Raw genomic sequence first — 18,970 nt, forward strand, 5'->3', positions numbered from 1 at the left:
CGATAACCACTCTCGAATATACACCTATTTGCTACTGGATGGTCGGGTTGTATCCAAACTCTATTTCGTCTCAATCCTTCACGAGTCGGCTTTCCCCTGACGGAATTTCTACAATTGAACGTCTATTATTCAATTACCGTAAGTTATAGACCTACACATCAAGAACGATAGCTTGCCGCAATCTCATATGATTAGGTCTAATACGCTATGTCTACGTTCTCTGGGAAAGCCGTAAGTGTTCTCAACTCTGTTAGATAGTGGCTGGTTACTTATGGCAAGTAGATTGCGATCACAGGCGCGGCTTCCGGAATGGGCCTGGCAACAGCACGTCTGCTCGCATCTCAAGGGGCACACATCTCCGTTGGAGATATTAACACCGACGCTGCCAGATCAGTAACAGAGTCTCTTCCAGGCGGTCTTGAGCAGCACATGTACACATTTGTCGACGTACAGAGTGCCAATTTGGTCAACACTTGGATCGAGGCTACAGTGGAAAGATTTGGCACATTGAACGGGGCAGTGAACATGGCGGGAATCATTGCAAAGGCCAAGCCAATTGTGGATGTTACGGATGAAGATTGGGATCTTACATTTGCTGTGAACACAAGGGGTGTGTTCAACTGCCTGAAAGCGCAGATCAAAGCGATGAGCGGTGTTGGAGGGTATAGTATCGTAAGTCCTGTTCCTTTCGCTTATCCTGCAAAACCTGATAGCCGCCAGGTTTCTGCAGCAAGTGTCTTTGGTCAATTTGGTGCACCAGGAAACTCCGTGTATTGCGCTAGAAAAGCTGCTGTCGAGGCACTTAGTAAGACTGCTGCTAAAGAAAACCCACATATCAGAATCAACTGTGTGGCACCTGGTAAGAAATATACGTTACACTGCTCGATCTTCTGCGCGTCACGCTAATGTTTGGAGGGTAAAGGCTCGGTGAATACTCCTATGTCGCAAGGCGAGGATCCCGAGGATGTGAAGAGAGGCTTACAAGTGACCATTTTGAAGAGGAGAGCTGAGCCGGACGAAATAGCAAACGTTATCGCTTTCTTACTAAGTGAGAGCGCTTCTTTCGTTACAGGAGCGGTCTATAATGTTGATGGAGGATGGGTTTGCTGAAGGATGACAAAAATGCTATGAAAGACACTTTCATCCGCAACCCACTTTACATAATTTGTTTGGAAGTTAATGATTATGTCATAATATCTATAGAATCAGGGTATAAACCTAACGTCGAATTGTCACGTCCTTTTTTGACTCATAGAACTCTGGATAAGTGTGCGGTAGCTACGAATTTGACTGCTTTGAGATGCCGACTAGGGTGGTAGAAAGTGATAGGGGTTGGTCCACGTATGTGGTGAAAGGTACCACCGCGCTCGTGATTACGACCACGTCGTGTGATCCAACACGGAGTGCGATTGAGACTACCAAGTTAGATGCGGGGATAGCCGCTAATTCAAAAATGGTAAGAGCCATGCAACCAGATCTGCAAAGGCTTAGCATTTGATAATGTCGTCATCGCATGATCTCCATGACAAAGTCACTGATAGCCTCCACAAATTCGTTGATTTCCCATATTAAGCTGCCCGAAGAATGTGTGGCATTAGTTGTGCTGTTGCTCTGCGGGGTCATGGGCCCCTAGATCGAAGCCGCGACAAGCTGAGCAAGACTTTAGATGAGAGCCTCGATAAAATCAAGCATAGAGGACCAGATGCAAAAGGACAATGGATTAGCAAAGGTCAACGGGTTGGTAAGTGAATTCCTCCATCCAGATGAACAAATTACAGACACGTGACTGACTACTTCACCCTTCAGCTCTTGGCCACAATCGCCTGGCAATCGTGGATCTAAACCCTGAAGCAGAGCAGCCATTCCATGATCTAGATGGGAATATACATGCTGTTGTTAACGGCGAGCTGTATGGCTACGAGAAAATTAGGGATGAAATGAGTCTCCGGGGCTACCAGTTCCGCAGCAAATGTGATTCTGAGATTGCAGTTGCGCTATACAAAGAGTACGGACTTTCGTTTTTGTCGCATTTGCGGGGCGAGTTTTCACTCTGTCTTTATGACTCTCAATCCCAAACATTCATTGCGGCTTGTGATCGTTATGCTATCAAGCCGCTTTACTACACAACCTCAAATGGCATGCTACTTGTAGGTACCAATCACTTTCGAGTTCAATATCAATATAAACACTCGCTGAGGACTAACTTGGGCTCAACAGATCGCGTCGGAAGCCAAAGCCTTCCTCCCGTTTGGATGGCAACCCAACTGGGACGTGCAAAGTATCAAAGATGTTGGTTGGCTATGCGATCGACGAACTATTTTTCAGGGTGTACAGAAGATATTACCAGGTTACTATCTCACTTGCACATCGTTCAGCACTGTTTCCCAGTACAAGTACTGGGATCTAGACTTCAAAGACAAACGCGAAGTGGAGACGCGAACAGAAAAAGAAATGATTCAAGGTGTACGAGAACGTTTACTCGAGGCGGTGAGAGACCGACTCCGCGCAGATGTACCTATTGGTGTCTTCTTGAGCGGTGGTGTTGACTCAAGTGCTATTGCTGGGATGGTGAAGCATCTCATGGATACAGAAGGCGCCCAGTTGGGCACAGCACCGCCGTCAGAGAGAATCAATTGCTTTTGCGTCAAATTCATGGATGAAGAACACGATGAAGAGCCCATTGCACGACGCACCGCAGAGTGGTTAGGCGTCAAGATGCACAATGTGGAGATGACTGAAGAAGTCTTCGCTACCAACATCGAAAATGCTGTCTGGCATAATGAGGTCGCGGTAACAGACCTCGGCACAGTCGGGAAGTTCTTACTCTCGAAACTCACATCCGACGCGGGGATAAAAGTCGTTCTTACTGGTGAAGGGTCGGATGAGCACTTTGGCGGGTATCGAGAGCTCTTGACTGACTTCGTCCGAGAGCCAGACCCATCTTCGCCTGATTCTGGGCTTTCGGAGGAGGATCGTATACGCACTCTCAAAGATTTGGACGGGAACGACTATTCTGGAAATGAACCACCGACAGCTGCAACACCTCGGAAACAAATCAACGATACCTCATTCGTCGGCTTCACCCAATCTGCCTCGCTCACGGACAGCCTGTTTGCTCCGTGGATATTTGACGAATTCGGCAAGAGCGACAAGCGTCTGGCAGCTGTGAACTCTCTCGATGGCCGGACTCGTACACTTATGGCGAACAAGTGGCACCCACTCCATACCTCATTATACATATGGATCAAAAGTACACTCGCGAACGGCTTACTTACAGTATTGGGCGACCGCTGTGAGATGGCACATAGCTTAGAAGGACGGCAACCCTTCCTCGACCACCGCCTCACCGAGTATGCCGTAGCCTTACCCCCAAGTGTGAAGATACACTGGGACCCGAACTCCCGCACTTTCAGTGAGAAGTGGATTCTAAAAGAAGCGATGAGACCTTTCATCACCGATGAGCTATATGCGAGGAAGAAGCATCCATTCTCCGCACCGGTCAAGTATAAACCGAATGGGCCTGTGCACAAGTTTTTCGAAGGGCTGATTACGAAAGAAAATGTTGAGCGATTGGGCTTTCTGGAATGGGAGAATTGCAAGAGTTTGGTGGATGATGCAATCTTTCATGCTGAACGACCGAAATATAGCCAGATGATACTCGTGGGTCAGTTTATCATCTTGCAGAAGGGATTTGGTGTGAAGAAGGCGTCCCCTGAGCTCATTACTAAAGAGCAGTACGAGCTTACTACCTAAGTTGGGGCTGACCATCGAAATTGGACTTCACGAAGAAGGAGTGATATGTCAGGTTATTGCGATCAACTTCTTGTGTAGATCTTCATCCTCGATATTCCCAAATGAAATTAAAAGCGTTGCCCAGGTTACGATACAACATCTGAAAAGAACATGACGCTGAATTAGTAAACAAGGCTCAGCTATTGACTAGCAAGTCTCCCAGTACTTGAGCAATGCCCGTTTTCCAAATTATGAGTTCTTCTTCCAGCTGGTTGAGCTTTTCACACTTCACTTTATTGAACAGGCAATGTAATCAGAGTAGAATGAATGATTGAAAGCTGATAAGCCATGGAGAAACCAATACTCCCATGACGGAGATTAACCTCCAACACCATTGTCATATTCTTCTCACGAATTGGAATGCACGCCAACCATTGATTTGGTTTCGAAAACGGGTACCGGTAGAGGGAGCTTCGTCGCACTAGCCAGGCCGTCAAGTCCTCTTAGGTATCTCTTCCCCATCTCCAATCTCTAGCGTAGTAAAGTCCATCGTCGCCTTTGACAGTCGATCAACGAACTTTCGATCATCCAAGTAGTCCAACCAGAATAGATCCCAATTCATCATCTCAACGGGATCCCCCGGTAGGTATGGCCTCGGAGCAACTACCACCCAAGCTGTAGCATTACCGTCCTCTTGCTTGAACTTATACCCGTATGGTACACGAAATCCACTCTGTGCTGTAATTTCATACTTAAGGCCGTCCATCCATTGGATCGGCTCTTCCTTGCCTCCACATTTGCGCTCCCGGGACACTATCAACTCTTTGACTCGTATGGGGAAGCTCCGACCGATAAGTCTCACCCATAACGCATTAGGTCCTAAGAGCCTTTCAATAATTGAACCGACAAGAGTCTCTTTAGGCTTATATGGTGCCCAAAGCGGGTTGTTCCACGGAGTTTCGACCATGTGAATATGCACTTTGTTCAGTTTGACCATATGTAGACTCAATGCGATGTCGATTACAATCTTATTCGGACGGATGCTCGGAGTAGATAACCGGATCTTAATGTTGATATCTATCATCGTATCCACTGGTATCGCCGCAGTCGTGAGCTCCCTCGGAAGGCTAATCTCGACATGATCGTTGCTGTGCTTTTGCTGTATCTCCAACAGGTAGGTCCGTAGCCTAGGAGCAGCTGCGTTGTCCATCTCCTTCTTAGCTTGGCGACATGATAGATAAAGGCCGGAATAATTCTTAGCTTCGCGGAATGGCCTGAGCGGGATAAGATCGTAGATCAGGTGGCGAACATCCAACGGAAGATGGTCAAAGAAAGCGTTCGGGCGCTTTGGCGTTCGTTGGAGCTTCGCGCCATACTTGTCTCGTTCCTGGGTTTTGCGGAGGCGCATGCGTCGGGTCTCATGTCCCATATCAACCTCGAATCGCTTTCGCTTCTTTATAACCATATCCATTGATTCGTGGGAGTTTTGCACTTTACAGTGCGGTGAGTGGGTTTTTTGAGCAAAATTGGACGTTGAAGTAGCGAGGTTGAGATCGAGTGTGCAATTATTGTCAAAGTGCAGGTGGAGTCAAGAATACATGAGAGGGAGATTTGCACGGGCCAATCACCTGGTTGTGACTCGTCGGTGTTTCACACAACAATCCTCGAATGGCAAGTCTGGTGAAAGCACGTAACAAGGGTCTATCACAATGTTAACACGGGCAACCAACCTTGGAAGAAATCAGCCCTTCCAGCCTCCGGGCCTTTATCCAAGTTTAGTATTCTAGTACGACTTGCCTTATTGAAAGACTTCATCATCGCGAGACAGCAAGAGTATTGGCTTACCCAATGCCATTGAACGCACTGGATAGTTGAATCTCTCCGCCACACAAGAAAGGACCCTCTCCACTATCCCTCGAAGGTATAATGTCTCACCTTGGAGGAGGAAAAAGTTGTAAAGCTTGGAGAGCTCTCTGCAAGTCCTAAAAGCGGTATCGCAACACAATGAACTATACGACACTGTGGTTATAGTGCTGTAGCTGGCAGCAAGACAAGAGACTGAATATCGAATAGTAGTTGACTTATATGAGATGGGTGAGGGACAATCATGTAATCGAGATCAGTGTATTTGATATTGTCTACTGACAGACTTGATGATTCAGTATTCGATAAAGACTTCCGAACCGTCGTCTATAATATAGTAGATCAATCTCGATTCCGACTCGGACTCCACCTCTTGAAGACAAACTCTCTCACCGAGTACTGCTTCAGCACTGCTCCAACATCGAATTTCAAGTCATCTCCCCTACCAACACCATCCCACGGCGGAGGCACCTCTACGTAGACGAGAATCAACGTCTTCATGACCTGGGTCTGCACGCGATTGACCCGATGGAACCACCACCAATCCCTATACTCCTTCTCCTTCTCCTTCATATGAGTCAAGTTTTCTGGGTTGTCCTCCCACCACGAGTTAGAGTATGAAGGAATGATCATAATGGCAAACTCAGCATGAGTGAAAGCCGGCCCGCGGATGTAGAGGAGATAATCAACAGCAAACTTGACACCAGGACGGACAACCCAGCCTAGAGAGCGGAAGTGGTGGTACACAACGTACTTCAGCAGAAAGGGGTTGTCGGGCTCCATGGTTGGAGGGCATGACTTGACGGGGCAGACTTGCTGTAGGCCCTCGCGTAGTTGGTAAGCCATATGCAGATCGGAAATCTTATCCTGTTGTACCGGAGAAGATGCATGAGCGCAATACAGTCGCATCAAATACCAAGCCGGGTATGGGTTCAAAGCTTCCTTTACATCAAGGTCGCCGTCTTTGATTATGTCCAAGACGCCGAGAACGTATGTGAGGAAAAAAGCTTCCTCCGGGGAAAGTTGAAGGTGCTCCAGATCCTGGACTTCAGTTCCCTGAACGGCGTCAACGCCATTTGCGCCCCATGACAATGCTTCCTCGGTGTTGGCAAGACTCTTATCAACTTCGAATACGATCGAGTCACCTGTCACGGTCACGACATCTCCAGCATTGGGCGTGTAGATAGTTCCTCGAGGAGATTCGGACACTTGACCGTTCTCAACCAACTCATCAAGGCTGCCATCTGCGTCCAATTTCCCCTCCTGTCGCAGTTGCTGCTCAATCGCCTCACGTTGAGCTTTCGCTCGCTCCAGCTTGAACTGCTTGCGCTCTTCTCGCCGGGACTGCGTGACTTCGGCGCTAGTCTTTGAAGCTTCCGCACCCTGACGGCGCTTTTCAGCAACCAGCCATTGCGGTTCGCTTCGACTAAGAGAGCCTTTCCCCCAAAAGCCCTGTTCCCACAAGGCGCGGATAGAGGCAGTGTCTGTAATGTGGATGGACTGGGTTTCTGGGGAGTAATAGGCCTGGTGGACCAATTTATGTGATTGTGGTGGCCAGATCGAGTGAGAAATCAGGCCGATAGCAATCCTTACTAGTGAAATCGGGTTGTGTGGGATGAACACGGGCAATGGATAGACCTCAAGCGGAAGTGGGTTGGCATGGATCTGGTGGTAGTTGGGTCGCTTTTGGCGCGGTTTCCTCGGTGCACCGTTTGCAGCCTTCTCTGGATTCTGCGACGTTGCGCCAATTTCACATGGCGCGCCTTCGGGTGAAGCTTGCGCAGGTGTGGCTACAGCCATGTCGCTGATCTTAGCTCGGTGTTCGACGAAACTATAGAACGATGTCAGCAGGTTTCGCATAATCGTTTCCAAGGTAGGTGCGAGAGAAGGTCCTGTGATCAGATACCGTTGTAGTCTATAATAACGAGTGCTGCATAGAACGCCAAATGCAGTCAAGTGAATGCTTGCACCGACGATCTTATAAGAGAGATGTTGTCATCATGAAGGTGGATGAGAGAAAATAAGGAAAGGCACTTACCCGGCCCCAGCGCTTTCATGTAATTGCGTCGTTCATGAAGATGGTGAGCTGCGCTGCATGAGAGTTGTGGATGAAAGTTGAGAAAAGGTAGCTCTGACTTTTTGCATAGTCGGAGAAATTGACGGCCCGCCAACCTTCACCTGATTGGTTCCTAGGGCCGCAAGCACGTCGAGTCGAACTACCACGCTGCGATACGATAGAAAGCATTCTCTTGACCTTGAATCCGCTGTGCTTGTGTCAATTAGTCACCGTATTGCTATTCGCTTTTTGAAAGGCTCGCACTACCATCAGAGTGAAGCATCGAGATGACGTAATCTGCAACAGCTTAAGCTTGAGCTTTAGGACAAAACAAAATTACTTCGACCAACGCCACGATAGGGCAGACAAGACTCACGCATATCATCAGGTCATCTGCGAATGAACTAGCGGCAGCTTGGATTGATTGAATACTCACGCAGACAGCATTCACATATCTAGATACATAGAAGCAATCTTCCAAGATGCTGCCAGCGGCAAGGTGGTCGTGGAGATTACCGCGGGAGTACATTCGCACATTCGCAACGCATATCACACCCTCACCACCTAGGCCTCATGTTCGACTACAAAGATACACTCGTCCGCAGCGCCGAGCTCCAGCATTCTCGTCGAAACCGCCTGAGCCTCCTTCGAACACCCCAAACGACTCTCCAAAAGATGCCTCGAAAGTCGAAGCCGTATCCATTGCCCTCTCCACGACTCCCGACTCCGAAAACAACCTCATAACACCTGTATATATGCCCGAAGACCCGCATGCTATTCTCAAAGAAACCCATCCCGCGATGCGACTGCTCGACAATTCAGCAATCGTGGTACAACGGCAGCTGGAGATGATGAACGTGTTGATGGGCTTCGAGCAAGCAAATCGCTACGTCATTATGGACCCTCATGGCAATCACATCGGATACCTAGCAGAGCAGGAGCACGGCATAGGCAATGCCGTGGCAAGGCAGATGCTCAAGACACATCGGAGTTTCACAACCCACGTCTTTGATCGGGAGGAGAAAGAAATTCTACGATTTCACAGGCCTTTCAGCTGGATCAACTCAAGAATACGAGTCTACGATGCTGTGGGCAAAGACAACGCGTACACTAGTTCTACCAGCCTACAAGGGACAAGCGCTGCGAGTGTTTTGAACCAGACGAACGCGAATGTGTCGAGCCTGGCTCTAAGGGACATGCGAATCATTGGTTCGGCAGAGCAGGAGTGGGCGCCACTGAGGAGAAAGTACAATATGTTTCTTGCTAGAAATCTCGGGAACGATGCTGCCGCAGTTGGTACATCACAGATAGCATCAGGCGACCTGCCACTATCCAGCTCGAAAGCCGTAGCCATAGTAGAAGGAGACACAAGAGAAGTCGGTATGCTGCAATTCGCCCGCGTAGATGAACCCTTTTTGTCTTGGGACTTCAGCTTGACGTCTGAAGACGGTCGACTGGTTGGCTCCGTGAACCGCAACTTTGCGGGCTTCGCGCGCGAGATTTTCACGGATACTGGTGTATATGCGCTGAGGATGGATGCTGCTGGATTGGTCAATGAGCCTTCACATCTTGTTTCGCAAACTGGTGATCGAAGTAAATCCTCGCTAGAAGGATATCCAGGCATGACCCTCGACCAGCGCGCAGTCATGCTAGCCACAGCCGTTTCCATAGATTTTGATTATTTCAGTCGGCATAGCGGATCAGGAGGCATGTGGCCAATGTGGATGCCCGTGTGGTGGGGCGGCGGCGAAGCGGCAGGTGGAGCCGCCGCTGGAGAAGCTGGCGCTGCTGGAGCCGGTGCTGTAGGAGCAGCAGGCGGAACAGGCATCGCAAGTGAAGCTGGAGCAGCAGCGCGAGGTCTCGGTTCCGCCGAAGGTGTGGCAGCGGGCGCAGGAACGATGGCGGGTTATGAGGCGATGCAGAGGGGCAGAGAATCGAGACAACAGCAGCAAGATCCAAATGATGATGCTTCACCACAGGCAGCGGATCCATATCAAGCAAACCCGGATCAGCAACCAGGGACACAACAGGGTCAGGAAGACGTATGGGGTCAGAGTCAAGACCCGTGGGCACAAGACAGCAAGGACCAGGACCTCTGGGGTGGGCAAGATGAGCAACAAGGAGGTAGTGATGGCGGAGGAGACTCGGACTGGGGTGACTGGTTCTGAGCGACTGTAAGATCATGGCTTGTATAAACAGCGTGTTGCAACAATACCCACTGTATATGGCCTCACCAATAAACAATGTTTCCAAAGCTCTTCAGTTTCGCGCTTGGACATACATCTAATATTAGCAAAATTCGAAGGAACACACGAATCCAGGCTTCTCAAATTGTAGAATTGCATTGTACACTTTCATATCAAAGCACTTGCTAGTTCAACGCCTCACAGTTCCCCGTAGCCCGCACTTCACCACCGCCCACTCTTCTTCACCAACCACTTCCTCAACTCCTTGGTAAACACTTCATGCGTCCTGCTCCCCAAATGACCAGAATCATACCAAAAGTATGTATCCAACCCCTCTCCACATCCATACTTACTTGGGTTATTACGAATATCTGGTTTATTGTATCCTGGGCAGAAGTTCGTTACATTTTTGAAGCCATAATCCTTATAGTTGTCCAGAACTCTATTCAGCACTGTGTTGACGTCGAATTCGAGAACCGTAGTGTCCCGGTGTTTAGACTGGAATGCATCTACATGGCTTGCCTGAATGGCGTTGAACTGCTTGACGAGCGATGCGTTGACGCTCGGCGAAGGACCACGATCCAACGGCGGCAGATTCATGAACAAGAAATTCCGATATCCCAGCTCGTAAATTTTCTCCACGCTTTCAAACACATAGCCCTGCACCGTTTCATACAGCGGCGCAAAAGTCGCGTTCTTTCCGCGTAGTTTGGCTAGATCGTTGATGTCGTTGATTCCAATCCATATCGCCACCAAACTGTCCTTCTTCTTCAGTCCAATGCCCTCTAATGCCGGATTGCCGGATTGGGCAAATTGCTGCACTTGTTTCTCGAAAGACACAGTATGGTTCCAGTGTGCGGGCGTAAATCCCACTTTGCTGACAGTATTTGCGCCCGCATACGCAAAATCCCATAACTGCACCTTACAAGTTTGTGGATCTGTCAACCCTTTTTTAACCCCACATTTTGTCAAGAATTCTACCCAATTCGGCCCGCCCTCGGCTGTGCCTTGTGCTGTAGAGGTCTGGTTCAGCACGATGCGGTTGCTGAAAAGTTGGGAGGGCGTGAAGGAAAGATTGAAGGCGTCGCCGATGAAAGTGTAATTTGGGCGGCCGAGGGCGCCTTGGACAAAGGTGTATGAGTCTCCGAATGCGATTACTGAACTTGTCTTATGCCAATCAAAAGAGGTCCTCTTATTCGTTGGGCTGTAGTTGGTTGATGTTGGTGTCGCGAGGGTGTGTGCTGCAAGCGAAAAGCACAAAGCTACGTCAAGCTTCATGGTCAAGGAGATCGAGCCTTTCGTGAAGATCTTTGAATCAATTCAGATTCTAGGCTGCCCTTGCATTTGATATACTGTTCGCGATCATTAATTGTGTTCCCGGGAACATGGCTGAACGGAAGAATTGTGGCCGAGGACGACCGGTCGGGGTAATTGAAGCCTAAGTGACGTTACGCATCTTGAGCTAGATGACATTGTGATGCGGGGTAACACTTCGAGCCTCGGAAAACATAGATACTGTCATGCCCAAGGATATCCATGACCGTGGCCCATATCTGGGGAAATTCAGGAACAGCTAGCGAAATGACGCTAGGGAAGACTAGATTTCTTGGGGATCTGGATCATCCCTGTGACCCTTCTACCTCCCATGCGAAGCAATTCGCACAGTTCCTATAAGACCCCATGTTTAACTTGATCGTTCATGAGGCCCACCACTGCTCATGGTAACCACGAAGGTCGACATTTCCATCGAGCGCTCCGGCTTGAAGCCAGGGAGTTAAATCAACATCAAGATCCTTTTGCCCCCTCGCCGCCGCAAGATCCTTAGTGGTCCAGCCGTTGCCCAACCATGCAAATCGATTGCCCTGAGGATTCAAATAAGTGTATTCCCAATCTTCCCACCGGGGATCTCGACGCACTGCATTCACCTGCACCGTGTTAGCTCACGTCACGAAGACTACTCTCATAAAACGCACATGAGCTCCACTCCCCGGCCATATCCCATGTATCCGTCCGCCTTTAATACCACCATTGTACCAAGAGCTGCAATATTCGCTCATTACTGTACGGGGAAAGAATGACTCGCAATATGCGCGGAAGTCTCGTGTCGCCGCTGCAGAGGGCGCCATGCTTCGGATTCTTTGACTTGACGCCTTCCTCAGTACGCGCGCACAGTATGTGACCTGATTCTCTACCGAATGAGTCAAAGTACCCGCAGGCCCCGTCGCATTTGGGCCCAGTAAGGTAAGGAAGTTTGGAAAACCTGGTGCTGCAATACTAAGATATGAATCTGGAAAACCTGGATCGCCCCCAGGTCGCCACGCCGTCTGTAGGTTGACGCCGTTGGCGATCACAGGGAACGCGGTACTGAAGCTGATGTCATGGCCTGTACTACAAATAATGGCGTCAACCTCTCTATGGATCCCTTCTTTGCATTAGTCGTTTCAACGTTGTTGCCATGGCCTAGCACTTACCATCCGTAGTCTGGATACCGGTGCGGGTGAACTTCTCAATCTGAACCGTCACGTAATCGACGTTATCAGCTGTCAGCGCCTCAAGGTAGCCAGGGCCTGGAGTTAGTCGGCGGCAATTCGGTGCAAAGTCCGGGATAATTGCGTTCAGCAAATCTGGCCGGTCCCCAAGTCGAGTCGACATCAGTTTCGTGATGGTCTCACGTGCAGTGTTGTTCTTTTCACCTCCTTTGAAAATACCTCCAAACCGACTAAAGAGCTCTGCCTCTAGCTCCTTGCGAAATTTCAGGTATTCCTCCGGGCTACTTCTAGCCTTTTCAATACGATCGGTAACAAATTGCTCAAGGTTTTCTCCTCCGATTGGTGCTGCTACCCACGTCTTGTTGCGTGCGTAGTGGTCGACTCGGGCCGCTACCTTCTGAAGCGGCGGCAAGACTTGCAACCCAGAAGCACCATTCCTGCTCAGCATTAGCATGGTGCTGTTGGGTCCTGACTGAAGCTTACCCTATCACGGCAATTCTCTTTCCAGCAGGATCAAAAGTCGGGTCCCAGTTTGAACTATGTCGCAGCAAACCCTGGAACTCGTCCATGCCTGGATAAATCGGCAGTCGTGGGTCAGAGAAATGACCAGTTCCGGTCACAAGGAAATCAGCCTCGTCGATATGAGTACCATCCTTCGATACAACAGAGACGAACCACTTGGCCTTTTCTTCCGACCATTCGGCCTTGGTCACTTTGCTGTTTAAATTGATGTACTTGTCCACCCCGTGTCTTGCTACAATGCCTTTCCAATATTCCTTGATCTCCGAGCCTGCAGCATATGCAGTACTCCATCTTGTAGAGGGCTCAAATGTAGCTTGGTAAGCGTGGGCAGGTACATCGCACCGAACGCCCGGGTATATGTTGGTATGCCATACTCCGCCCTCGTCTCAAGATCAGCAAAATCTTCCATTCATTCCTAAGGACTAGACTCACGACATCGGATTCTCGTTCGTAGATGACCAAGTCGATTTTGGGCACCTTAGCGGGGAGAAGGACTGACGCTGTGATACCGGAGATTCCTGCGCCCACTACCACCACTCTCAATGGCCGCACATCGTCCAATGGGTGGTCTTCTAGTTCTAGCGGTGGAAAAATAGTCCGTGTCTGTGGAAATTCGGGGCCTGGCTCTTTTGATTGTACTTCGGCCTGCTCCTCTACAGCTATTGTAGAGCTAGGTGCTAGATGGTCACTGATAGCTTCAAGTCGAGATTTAGAAGACATGTTGTGAGAAATTAAGAGTGAAGATGTATCAGAAGCTATATTGTTCCCCAAAGACTCAGTTTAGGAATGAAGGCTTGGAGTTGCGCCCGACGTTGAGCGACAGCATGTCGCCATTGTGGATCGATCGCACCTCTATACCCGACATCGCAGGCTTATCATTAGTTTTCGTAGTCTTTTTGGAGTTGGTTACTGTCAGTGTTAAGCGCGCATGCGCAATCCATCGCGCAGCTATAGTAGCTACCGCGAGTCATGCTTCTTAGGGTCGAGCACGTCACTTATGAGCAGAACATCGTCAACGCCAACCACTCCAAATTCCGCATTTAATCAGCCCCCTGCATACACGCGGCAACCTGTTTCCGAGTAACTGTTGCGGGCGCGTTGCATGGGACCCTGCATTTGAATACGGAGATGGCCGATGATACTCCGATATTGAGGAGACGTTATGACTGATGGATGCAGCACACTCTCGTAGGGAAAAGGTTACCAGCTTCCACCCATTTGTGAACAGCATTCAACATGACGAATCATGTAAATGACAATGGTGATGGGTCTGCGAAGAGACAGAAGATCTCGCATGAGAAATTGAAGAAATCCATTCTTTTGAACGGATTCGATATGTTCACGCCCAGTCATCTGAGCTTCGGGCAATGGCGAAGACCAGATGATCGCTCAAAAGATAAACGAAGGGACCTCACATACTGGACAAACCTGGCACAAATACTGGAACGCGGCGACATTACGGCACTCTTCCTCGCGGACACATACGGCCAGCATGATGTATACAAGGGTAACGCTGAGCCAACTTTCAGAACGGCGTGTCAATATCCAATGGGAGATCCCTCAATTCCAGTCACCGCGATGGCCGCCGTAACGAAGAACTTGTCCTTCGCAATCACTACAAGTACAAGCTACGAATCTCCCTTCGTAGTCGCAAAGCGCTTCTCCACCTTGGATCACTTAACCAAAGGAAGGTTCGGGTGGAACATTGTTACCTCGTTCAAGAAGTCAGGCGCGGCCGCGGTTGGCCTGCCGCTGATTGAACACGACAAACGCTACGAAATCGCTGATGACTATCTTCGATGCATGTACAAGATCTGGGAGAGTTCCTGGGCAGATGATGCTCTGAAAGAAGATGCTGAGAACGAGGTGTATGTGGACTTTGAACGCGTCCGGTGGATCCAGCACGAAACGGGGGTATACAAGATCAACGCACCTCACGTCCTAGATCCTTCACCACAGCGTACTCCATTCTTGTTTCAAGCTGGAACATCCTCGTAAGCATACCTTAATTAAACTGCCAACAAATCCCATTGACAGGCGGTAGTGCCGGGATGACGTTCGCTGCAACGCATGCTGAGGGCGTGTTCGTATCAGCCCCTTCGCCTCATATTCTTGCACCACGAGTAGCCAACATCAGAAAGGAAGCCGCAGCACTTGGTCGCGACCCGCAGTCTGTGAAGATCTTCGCTGTCATTACACCTGTCATCGGTCGCACGGACGAAGAAGCACAGATCAAATACCAAGAAGCGCTCAAATACGCCAGCGCAGAGGGAGGTCTGGCTTTCTTTTCATCTAACGCAGGCATTGATCTCAGTCAATACGATCTCGACAAGGAGATTACACCTGAAGACGTTAGCGTTGATGGTCGCGTACATTCTTTGGTCAACTCACTCAAGTATCACGGCAATGACATACCGGCTTGGACACCTCGTAACATCGGGAAAGCTGTCAGTCTCGGTGCGAATGGACCTGTCCCGGTTGGCACTGCAGCAAAAATTGCTGATGTCTTGGAGGAGTGGATGGAGATTGCAGACCTAGATGGTTTCAATGTGGGATACGTGACAAGCCCTGGTAGTTTTGAGGATCTGGTTGACCTTCTAGTTCCTGAACTGAGACTAAGAGGAAGGTACCCTGAAAAGGTGGTGGGGGCGACGTTGAGGGAGAGAGTGTTCGGAGTTGGACAGAGCAAGTTGCGAGATGATCACGTGGGAAGTACGTATAAGTATGATAATTATCAGAGCACATAATCCATACCAATATCAATGCACATATCTGCAGACTAGCGATAGCTCAACAGGTATTCCGCGGGGTTCCGGCAAACCGTCTACCTTTTAGCTACGTTCACCTTGAGCTCTGTACACGTTGAGATGAGGAACACTTTGACCACTACTAGGAACGGGGTATTACTCATCTCGCTATCTCCGATACTCGCATTCGCCAACGGAGGAGAGCGAGGTTGATCTCGACTCCTTCGATGTCGCAATATCGTACTATGTTTTGATGCTAAAGTATACCGATGGTTGGGAATTAGCGACACTAGCGTGATCCACATGCCCAGGTGCCCCGTGCAGCCGTTAGCGTATAGTTGAAGTATAAATCTCTATTTGAGTCAGAATAACCTTGTGTTCATCTCAAGGCCTACCATCTGCTACATCATGGCAACTGCACCCAATTTAACTGTTGGAGAGACGGCTAAAGGCCCCGCTTTAGCAGTCGGGGACACAACGAAGGCTCCCTCGGTTTCTGCTGTCCATGAACTTAGTACAAATGGCCCGAACCATACCTACACACCTCGTACCCGGTGGGAAAAGGTTCAAGAAATAATCTGGGATGGCGGCAATCGTACACCGGAAGAGCGCAAGCTGATTCAAAGACTCGACATACATGTTATGAGTTGGGCTACGTTCGGCTATTTCATCCGTCTTCTTGACTCTGGGAATATCAGTGAGTTGAAACATACTTATATGCTCCCCTTTTACAAACACTAATGACTCGTCACAGTAAATGCCTACGTCTCTGGCATGAAGGAAGATCTTCATTTTCACGGCAACCAATACAATCTTCTCACGACCTTCTTCACCTGCGGTTATCTTGTTGGCCAAATTCCATCTCAGTTTCTACTCACACGCATCAGGCCAAGTGTGTATCTTCCGACAATCGAGCTGCTCTGGTCAATTCTGACCTTCTGTTTTGCTGCGGTTCCCAATGTGAAAACCGTATTTGCTCTTCGCTTTCTCCTCGGGATGCTAGAATCTCCGTTCGCTGTTGGCGTTATAACGCTCATGGGAAGTTGGTACACGCCACGCGAGCTCGGCAAACGCATAGCAATCTTCTACTCTGCTTCGTATGCCGCAAGCATGTTCAGTGGATATCTCCAAGCTGCCATCTACCGTGGCATGAACGGTACCGCTGGGCTGGCGGGCTGGCGCTGGCTCTTCATCTTCTGTGGCATTATTTCTATCTGGGGCCCACTGTGGGGTTACTATGCCATTCCAGACAATCCGTACACGACAAAGGCGCGCTGGATGTCGGAAGCAGAGTTGGCTCTACATATTGAGCGTATGAACGCGATTGACAGGAGAAAGCCAGTGCCACTCACCTGGAAGAAGGTGAAAGCAATTGGGAAAAATTGGCATCTTTATGCGTTCACCTTCGCATTGATGTGAGTTGCGAACATCTTCTTCCACGGTGCGAAACAGTACTGACTTGTTGGTAGATGTCATTGCGTGGTCACGCAGCCACTCAATTACTTTGCCGTGTGGCTAAAGTCCCTTAACCGCTTCACAGTGTACCAGATCAACTTATTCCCCACCGCTGCGCAAGCGACGGGATTAGTATTCACGCTGACCTATGGCTGGCTAGCCGACGGATTGAACAAGCGTTGGCAGATTCTGGTTATTCCCGCGGTACGGTCACTCCTTCAAATTCTCTACTATTGCTGATACATATCTTCCAGATTTTGAACTTTGTCGGCATGGTCATTGTAGCATCTTACCCTGGCTATGGGGCGACCTTCTTTGGCTACATGCTGAATGCGACATCGTGGGGCTTCTGGCCGGTCTTGTACGCTTGGGCGATCGAACTCATGCATAAGGATATGGAAGAGAGGGCTATCGTCATTGGCGTTGCACAAACAATGGGACAGGTTTTCATCGCTTGGGTTCCGGTGGTCATTCTGAATGTGGGCAAGTATGCACCACGATTTCACTTGGGGTTTTCTGTTATGAGTGGAATCAGCGTGCTGCAATTCTCCTCCATCTTTCTGATTCGATGGTTTGCGAAGCGTGAGGCTGCGAAGGAGAAGGCGGAAGAAGATGCTGGAACGAGTGAAGAGGGTGATTTATAAGAACACAGTAGGATGATAGCTCAATTTTGTGACGTCCTCGGATTAGTTAGATGGTTCGTTCAAAGTCACCCACGACTGGCAATTTAGTCAGCTAATTCCCTGCGTCTCTAGTGCTACTTTATCGACACTTAATGTTGATAGTACTCGTGAATTCAGAATTCAGAGGGTCCAACGGATAAAACATCCAATGATATTGGAGCGGAAGATGCACGTGCGTCGCGCTAAAATCGCGATGCGATCATTGAGAGTTGAGCGACATATCGGAACTAAACTGCTCCAGCGCCGAAACACGATTAACTTACAACATCTTTCAAATCCGACCTATCTTCACCTGCTCCTAGAGTCATTTGTCTGTCGCCAACTTCTAAGCATAAAAATCTTAAGCACCACCACCATACTTGAGTCAGATCGCAACCCGCCATCCCCACATCAACTCCACTCGCTCCAACCTCACCCCTCCATCACACCTGTGATCCCCCGTTTCGCGCTCCACGCCACCGCACAATGACCTCCTCCGCCTCAAAACGCCTCTTCAAAGAATACAAGTCCCTCTCCTCCGACCCCCCAGAAGGCATAACCGCAGGTCCCATAAACGAAGATGACATGTTCGTGTGGGAAGCTTTGATCCAAGGACCCGAAGGCACACCCTTTGAAGGCGGAGTTTTCCCCGCGGAATTAAGATTCCCCAAGGACTATCCGCTTGCGCCGCCGAAAATGAAGTTCGTCACAGAGATGTGGCATCCTAATGGTACGTTCGTTTGCTGCTTTGTCGGTTTGTGCCACACCACGCGATTGTCGGCGTAAGGTGTATTGGCTACAGGGAAAACGCTAATGTGTTGTTCGCTGCGTTGTAGTGTACCCCAATGGCGAAGTTTGCATATCGATCCTCCACGCGCCCGGCGAAGACCCGCTCCAATACGAACAAGCTAGCGAACGATGGTCGCCGATTCAGTCTGTAGAGAAGATATTGATCAGTGTTATGAGTATGCTGGCTGAGCCGAATGACGAGAGTCCTGCGAACGTGGATGCTGCACGGATGTGGAGGGAGAAGAGGGCGGAATATGAGAATAGGGTTAGGGCGAATGTTAGGAGGAGTCTAGGGCTATGATGAGATGGCATGAAGACGTTGTCAAAATATACAAGGGTATCTCACGGTGGACTGCAGATATGACGTGTGACGATTTATGACTGCATAGCTATCTTGGGTTACATGGCGAGATGGAGAAAAGGCAATTTCTCTGAGAAGAATATAGATATTAAACCAAGCGAACAAACT

The 18,970-nt window shown here is 49.3% G+C and overlaps 9 protein-coding genes across 9 annotated transcripts; 5 read left to right on the forward strand and 4 right to left on the reverse strand.

The window, feature by feature from the left end:
* Positions 1-207: 207 nt before the first annotated feature.
* Positions 208-3,753, forward strand: K460DRAFT_403211 (glutamine-hydrolyzing asparagine synthase; the record flags this gene model as incomplete). The annotated part of the gene is made up of 7 exons (XM_040936605.1): positions 208-231; positions 283-672; positions 721-859; positions 923-1,048; positions 1,667-1,741; positions 1,807-2,147; positions 2,218-3,753. The coding sequence occupies 7 exons, from the start codon at positions 208-210 to the stop codon at positions 3,751-3,753; spliced, it is 2,631 nt and encodes an 876-aa protein (XP_040790459.1).
* Positions 3,754-4,225: 472 nt separating this feature from the next.
* K460DRAFT_414546 (uncharacterized protein) lies at positions 4,226-5,203 on the reverse strand (the record flags this gene model as incomplete). The annotated part of the gene is made up of 1 exon (XM_040937678.1): positions 4,226-5,203. One exon carries the CDS (start codon positions 5,201-5,203, stop codon positions 4,226-4,228), a length of 978 nt encoding a protein of 325 aa, XP_040790460.1.
* A 734-nt stretch (positions 5,204-5,937) lies between these two features.
* Positions 5,938-7,395, reverse strand: K460DRAFT_278063 (tRNA-splicing endonuclease-like protein subunit Sen2; the record flags this gene model as incomplete). The annotated part of the gene is made up of 1 exon (XM_040928221.1): positions 5,938-7,395. One exon carries the CDS (start codon positions 7,393-7,395, stop codon positions 5,938-5,940), a length of 1,458 nt encoding a protein of 485 aa, XP_040790461.1.
* Positions 7,396-7,843: 448 nt separating this feature from the next.
* K460DRAFT_363907 (Scramblase-domain-containing protein) lies at positions 7,844-10,035 on the forward strand. The gene has a single exon (XM_040932910.1). The coding sequence runs from the start codon at positions 8,134-8,136 to the stop codon at positions 9,817-9,819; it is 1,686 nt and encodes a 561-aa protein (XP_040790462.1). The 5' UTR covers positions 7,844-8,133; the 3' UTR covers positions 9,820-10,035.
* Positions 10,032-11,115, reverse strand: K460DRAFT_333385 (carbohydrate esterase family 16 protein; the record flags this gene model as incomplete). Its single annotated transcript, XM_040930876.1, has 1 exon — positions 10,032-11,115. The coding sequence occupies one exon, from the start codon at positions 11,113-11,115 to the stop codon at positions 10,060-10,062; it is 1,056 nt and encodes a 351-aa protein (XP_040790463.1). The 3' UTR covers positions 10,032-10,059.
* A 419-nt stretch (positions 11,116-11,534) lies between these two features.
* Positions 11,535-13,568, reverse strand: K460DRAFT_374867 (FAD/NAD(P)-binding domain-containing protein; the record flags this gene model as incomplete). Its single annotated transcript, XM_040934708.1, has 6 exons — positions 11,535-11,762; positions 11,811-12,259; positions 12,309-12,763; positions 12,810-13,228; positions 13,281-13,451; positions 13,488-13,568. The coding sequence occupies 6 exons, from the start codon at positions 13,566-13,568 to the stop codon at positions 11,535-11,537; spliced, it is 1,803 nt and encodes a 600-aa protein (XP_040790464.1).
* Positions 13,569-14,084: 516 nt separating this feature from the next.
* Positions 14,085-15,595, forward strand: K460DRAFT_276554 (putative dibenzothiophene desulfurization enzyme A; the record flags this gene model as incomplete). Its single annotated transcript, XM_040928122.1, has 2 exons — positions 14,085-14,842; positions 14,893-15,595. 2 exons carry the CDS (start codon positions 14,085-14,087, stop codon positions 15,593-15,595), a joined length of 1,461 nt encoding a protein of 486 aa, XP_040790465.1.
* Positions 15,596-15,980: 385 nt separating this feature from the next.
* Positions 15,981-17,796, forward strand: K460DRAFT_393123 (putative allantoate permease). The gene is made up of 4 exons (XM_040935925.1): positions 15,981-16,292; positions 16,350-17,010; positions 17,065-17,254; positions 17,305-17,796. Exons 1-4 carry the CDS (start codon positions 16,004-16,006, stop codon positions 17,692-17,694), a joined length of 1,530 nt encoding a protein of 509 aa, XP_040790466.1. The 5' UTR covers positions 15,981-16,003; the 3' UTR covers positions 17,695-17,796.
* Positions 17,797-18,198: 402 nt separating this feature from the next.
* K460DRAFT_352969 (ubiquitin-conjugating enzyme) lies at positions 18,199-18,802 on the forward strand (the record flags this gene model as incomplete). The annotated part of the gene is made up of 2 exons (XM_040931686.1): positions 18,199-18,442; positions 18,549-18,802. The coding sequence occupies 2 exons, from the start codon at positions 18,199-18,201 to the stop codon at positions 18,800-18,802; spliced, it is 498 nt and encodes a 165-aa protein (XP_040790467.1).
* Positions 18,803-18,970: the final 168 nt, after the last annotated feature.

Source organism: Cucurbitaria berberidis (genome assembly GCF_010015615.1).
Source record: "Cucurbitaria berberidis CBS 394.84 unplaced genomic scaffold K460scaffold_2, whole genome shotgun sequence".
Lineage (NCBI taxonomy): Eukaryota > Fungi > Ascomycota > Dothideomycetes > Pleosporales > Cucurbitariaceae > Cucurbitaria > Cucurbitaria berberidis.